The 5,637-nt window shown below is 38.8% G+C and overlaps 1 protein-coding gene across 1 annotated transcript; it reads right to left on the bottom strand.

Moving 5' to 3' along the window:
* Positions 1-818: 818 nt before the first annotated feature.
* Positions 819-5,354, bottom strand: LOC104085145 (YTH domain-containing protein ECT2-like). The gene is made up of 9 exons (XM_070191890.1): positions 5,189-5,354; positions 4,428-4,504; positions 4,212-4,341; positions 3,942-4,012; positions 3,226-3,810; positions 2,493-3,086; positions 2,140-2,352; positions 1,814-1,960; positions 819-1,646 (listed from the first exon to the last, which is right to left on the bottom strand). Exons 1-9 carry the CDS (start codon positions 5,214-5,216, stop codon positions 1,386-1,388), a joined length of 2,106 nt encoding a protein of 701 aa, XP_070047991.1. The 5' UTR covers positions 5,217-5,354; the 3' UTR covers positions 819-1,385.
* Between the last annotated feature and the right edge of the window lie 283 nt (positions 5,355-5,637).

The raw sequence follows: 5,637 nt of genomic DNA, 5'->3' as shown, positions 1-5,637 counted from the left end.
GAGGACATGACCAAGGATAGAAGGGTGTGAAGGTCGAGGATTAGGGTAGTAAGTTAGTAGGTAGACGAGAGTTCCATGTTCGCTCCGTGTATCGTATTTTTTAGTTTGTTACTATTTGATACTACTTTTTCTTTTACTTGTTGTCATTTTTCCCTTTTCGTTATCGTCCTTTGTCCCTCTCTATTCTTTCTTTCTTCCTCCTCTTTCTTCTTCCTCTTCTTCCTTTCTCTCTTCACCTTTTCTTGAGCCGTTTCTTTCTTCCTCCTCTTTCTTCTTCCTCTTCTTCCTTTCTCTCTCTTCACCTTTTTTTGAGCCGAGGGTCTATCAAAAACAGCTTCTCTATCTTGTCACTCTCTTCACCTTTTTTTGAGCCGAGGGTCTATCAAAAACAGCTTCTCTATCTTGTCAGGTAAGGATAAGGTCTACGTACCAAACCCCATTTATAAGATTATAATGAATATGTTATTTTTATAAGAAGAAACAACAGAACTTGTAGGCTCAACTGAAAATTCGAAATATATAAACCGATTAATCGAAAATCAAACTTAAAAACTCAAATCCAATCCGAACTTATTTGGATTGTCATTTATTTAATCCAAAACCGAATATCCAAACTAAAATCTAACTACCGAAACGCTCACCCCTAAACAATGTGGAACATTTCTCAAAAGCTTCTTGAATTAGTACTGCAAAAGCATTCCCATAATATTAAGTGAGAACACCTACTACCTTTAATATAAAGCGACATGCAATTTCGTTTCCAGATTAGGTGCGATTTGACTAAATTAACATGAATACAAAACCGTTGACAAAAAAAAAACAAAAAGATGAAACACTACTATCAAAAGCTTATGAGCCAACTATATTACAATGCATTCCCACCTTGCTTCTAGCTCTTTTTGACTAGTACAAAAGGCACTGCTGTCATGCCGCAACAGACGGATCTAGATGTACAAGATAGGATTGGAGCCAAACTAACTAATAATAACATGAACCCCAACTGTAAAACCCAACTGAGAGAAAAAAAATGGACCAAAAAGACAAGTCGAAAGAAACCAAAAAAACAAAATGATAATTATCCTAAAACCCAAATCCCTAAGGTATAAAACCAGTCAGAAACTAAAGCCAAGTAAAGAAACTTGCCTATGAGGATATATGGGGCTTCCATACTTCCTGAAATCCTAGAAGCAGATGAATTAGCCTTGCCACTATTGACCTCTCTGGAGATTTCTTAATGCAAGAACCAACTACAAATGCAGCTAAGACAAAAAGGGCAGCCCAATGGTTATGAGATCTAACCAAGCACTTGCATGCAAATCATGTAGTTAAAGCTCCATTTTAGGGCCTGTTAACCACTGACCACCCTTTATCAGCTGAAGCTAGCATCAATTAACAGCCCCATTTGCTATCCCCTTAGCTACAGGTTTCTTGTCGGATACAGTGACTAGTTTAGCAACCTTCACATCGTCTCCTAATTTTGTAATTGATCCATTTTCCACAAGCTTGACCTCTCCATTAGACTGAGCGGCTGGTGAACTTTCCTTGCTCAAAACAGCAGAAACTTCTGAAAGTTTCTGGGATTTAAGTTCGCCGTTTGAATTGTCTTTATTCTTCTCTTCAGTGGCTTTGCCTTCCCACAAGTGCGACTAAGACAACCAAAAAGAAGAGCACTATTTACTAACAAGAGGAAGATAACTACCACGAAGATATCGATTACTGCTAAATGCAATAGCGAAAGCACCTGATCATAATCTTTTCTTTTTTTTTAATTCATTTCATAGCCAGAAATTTAGTACATATATATATAATCTACCTGCTTCTGGAAAAGCTGCTGCTTGGCCTTCTTTTCCTGGATTCTCTTTTGACGATCCTCATAGAACTCAAAATCATCAAGGATGCACTGTTTGCTAATATGATCTTTAAATATCTCTATCACCTGCAAGCCCTGCTCCATTTTAACCTGAACAAAACAGTGAAATTGTTGGTAAAAACCATGTTCTTTTGGAATAAGTGAAACAGTTGGTAAAAACATAATTCACAATTACCCAAGGGTCAAATGAGCCAGGACATACTACACTCGATCACCCAAAAATTACTACCCTTATATCTAGGCTCATAATATTAGAGCACGTGGCATACCTCCTGAGTATCTCTACTGTTGGTAACAGGCTTGTTCTCGTTGTTCTCCAGCGTGATGTGTTTCAACAAGCTGTTTGGTACATCCTTCACAATGTGCCACTTTACAGGAAAGCAGCCGATCCACTTGTCTTGCTGCCAATACTCCACACTCTTGTTGAAATCAACTGGTCCTACCATCTCCGCAACACCAACAAACTGACCACTTGTATTTACCTGGATAAAAAGACCAAAAATAAGCAATCAAAATTAAGGAGGATGTGAACCCAAAACAATTCGAAATTACATGTAAATTCATGTATACCCGGATTAAACCAAAAAAGACTTGAAGAAACATTTCAAATATGAAAGCTCACCGAGAAGAAAAGAAAGATAGGACAGCCTCCAGACTTTTGTTGAGCCTCCTGATATGCAGCATCAAGCTTCTTGTTACCATTTGGTGTGCTAGCCCACACATTATATTTGATGCTTTTGTGCACATCATCTTCACTGTAAGACTTGATGATAAAAAACTTGGCATCAGTATATGTCACAGGAAAATCTGGACGGTTGTACTGTTCTTTGTCAGGAATCAGGCTTGGTTTATCTTTCTCGGCATCACTGGTTACGGTTAGGGGGATGTTCTGCCCCTTGACTGCCAAAGCAACTGGTGTAAAACCCTTCTGATTCTTGGAACCTTTACCTCTTGGTCCCCTGTTGAGCTCATTTAAACCATCCATGTTCTCGTTACCATAGCCATAGAAACTATTTCCTCTACCCCTGGGTTTAAACCTGTTGTCAACCGGTGTCCACCCACGACCTGTAGCGCGAGAATCATACCTGTTAGATCCAAAGCCCATGCCAGAACTGAATGTGTTCCCATACCGCCCATAAAATTTATTGGGATACAACGTATTCATATACCCATTAGTTGTATTCATGCCAGACGAGGGCCTAGGGTGGTGCAAGCCCTGACAATGAAACAGTAGTGTCAGTTCCAACAAGAAAATGAACTGACCATAAAGTACAAAACATGGAGCTTCTAAGTCTCATGAAGGTGACAGTAATGAGAAGTGCAATAACAGATCAATATTCTAGAATACAACATACCATTAGATGTGGATGAACATTCTGATTTTTTGATGATGGAACAGCACCGCCGTTTGAAAATGAAGGCGTAATAGGATTGCTCGCCACTGGCCTAGCGAGCCCGTCAGTAAACATTGACCCATCTAACCATGGAATTGGAGACATTACACCATCAAAACCAAATCTAGGATCCTGATAGCCCGAAGCAACTCCTCCAGGCAAGGCACCACCCCGTCCAAAAGAGCCATTAGCATTTAAGGATGAATTCTGGAATGCAGGCCTCACAGGCGTAGGCGCGGTATTTCCCTTTACACCACCATTTGCAACGCCATTAGAATTTCCATTAGCAGAATCCACAGACAATGGTGCTTGGTCAGCAGCAGCAGAGGTGGCGATCTCACCTTTTGGCGGGGCAACTGGAGTAGTGTATGGAGTACTGGTTGGAGGGAGGGGCTGGAAATATGGATAGTGGTAGTGTTGTGCTCCATAAAGCTGGCCGTCATGCCCCACAGTCGGGACAGGGGAAGTAGCAGGTGAATATGGACTATAGGGTGCATAACCATAGCCATGCTGATACATAAATGACCCGTTGTCCCCATAAGCTCCCTGTGTTTTCATCATATCAAAACCAAAATACATAAATAATAAACAAAATCAACGTGACACCAAATATTGAATCCAGTAAATAGATTAAGACATCAAGTGCTGTAGCTAGCGTCGCAAGCAGAATAACTTACAGTCATCTCAACTCCCTCTGGGTTCACATATCTTGTATAGTCCTCCCATTCATTACCAGAACCATCATACCCTATAGGAGAATAGAAAAGAATGTCAGTATAAAAAGGAATGTCAGTATGAACCAAGTGATGTGCTATATTGTAAAGAAATAAAACATCATTATCCTAACAGATGTACATTTGTTTTAGCAAAATCCTAACAGAGGTACGTATAGGCTGTTCTGACACAAAGTGAAGCCATAAATTCAATTCAGATGATATCAACAATACCATAATAGTATGAGGGATATCCATTAGGAACATAGCACAAAGTTGGATCCATGAAGTCCGGCAAAAGAGGGGTAACTGACCGATCCACTGGCTGGATCTGACCATTTCCCACGTCTTTGGAGTCCACAGGCTGAAAAAATATCAGAATTTCAAATTAAGAACTTTAGAGCAATTGACCAAAATAAAAGAATTTTTAAAAAAACACTAAAGGAGTACCTTTTTCTTTGGCTCTGCAATTTCAAGTGACTTATTTTGAGAATCCAATGACAACTTCTGCAGCAAATCTGCAGCTTCTATAGCAGTAAATGTAAAGGAATAGCACTTTTTCACACAAATTAGCCCAAAAACACAGTAACAAACTAGGCCAAGAACAATTCCAGCATATCAATCGATTTGTACTGAACAACACACATCTTTTGGAATTATGTAAATTTACTAAAATTAGCCCATAAACTCTTCAAATCCGCAATTCCAAATAATTAAAGAATTTGGCAAAGAAATATTAAACCAAAACCAAACCAAATTTCTACTGTTGTTAATAGAAAACACCAAGTTATATATCACCAACTCAGCTACAAAATTTTCTAACATATACCAGCTGCAAAACATTTTTTTATTTAAAAAAAACTCAAACAGCCTATATACACCATAAACACACGAACAAACCAATTTTAAAAAATAGAAAAACACAGATGATTTTTCAAAGCCGAGGCTCTCAACAGACTACAACACATAAATCACTCACCAAACAAAACCAAAACCAATAAAAAAAATCAAGCAAATAACAGCAACGCATAACACAATAACCCAGATCTAAAGAATCCAAATAGACTCACATAAAAATTCTACCCATAAAACATAGATATACCTATATCTAATGCATATCTTCACAAAGCATGTAAAAATCAAAACTTAGGGTCGATTTGAACAAGGAAAAAAACAACGAATACCCATATAAGTAAAATCTATAAGGATACGATCAGCAGAAGGAGCAACAGCTGCCATAACACAAGATAGATCTTCAAAAATGGAGGAGAGATTTGTAAAACCCTAGAGGGAGACAACGGGTATGTGGAGTGAGAGTTTCAGCCGCCACCCAAAAGCGAGGCCAAATATTAGAGAGAGAAAGAGGGGTTTGGGTTTCGAGAGAAGGAAAATATAAAAAGGGAGGGTTTTGATCCATAAATTTGGTGTGATTCAAATGCAGCGGATTTGTTTTGCTCTTATAGGCCCCTTATACTTTTCTTATTACCAGATCTGACCCAATGTCTTATCTCACCTGCGGGTGATCAGTGCATCTCACAGAAAATTACCTGCTACTTCACGTGGCGCTATTTTATTGGTTTGTGAAATAGTTTGGATGCTCGTACAGGTAGGATTTGCGAAGGACAAAAGTGTACCTCCAAAATGGGTGGACTTTGGGTCT

This window comes from Nicotiana tomentosiformis, chromosome 1 (genome assembly GCF_000390325.3).
Source record: "Nicotiana tomentosiformis chromosome 1, ASM39032v3, whole genome shotgun sequence".
Lineage (NCBI taxonomy): Eukaryota > Viridiplantae > Streptophyta > Magnoliopsida > Solanales > Solanaceae > Nicotiana > Nicotiana tomentosiformis.
The sequence above is the reverse complement of the archived record's forward strand: the minus strand, read 5'-3'. Positions and strand labels throughout refer to the sequence as shown.

Bases quoted from the DNA above. Each gene is read 5' to 3' on its own strand.
- LOC104085145 (XM_070191890.1), bottom strand. From the start codon at position 5,216: ATGGCAGCTGTTGCTCCTTCTGCTGATC. The intron at 4,342-4,427 runs GTACTCCTTTAG...ATATTTTTTCAG, and splicing joins TTGCAGAGCCAAAGAAAAAG to CCTGTGGACTCCAAAGACGT. The intron at 4,013-4,211 runs GTATTGTTGATA...ATTCTCCTATAG, and splicing joins ATATCCCTCATACTATTATG to GGTATGATGGTTCTGGTAAT.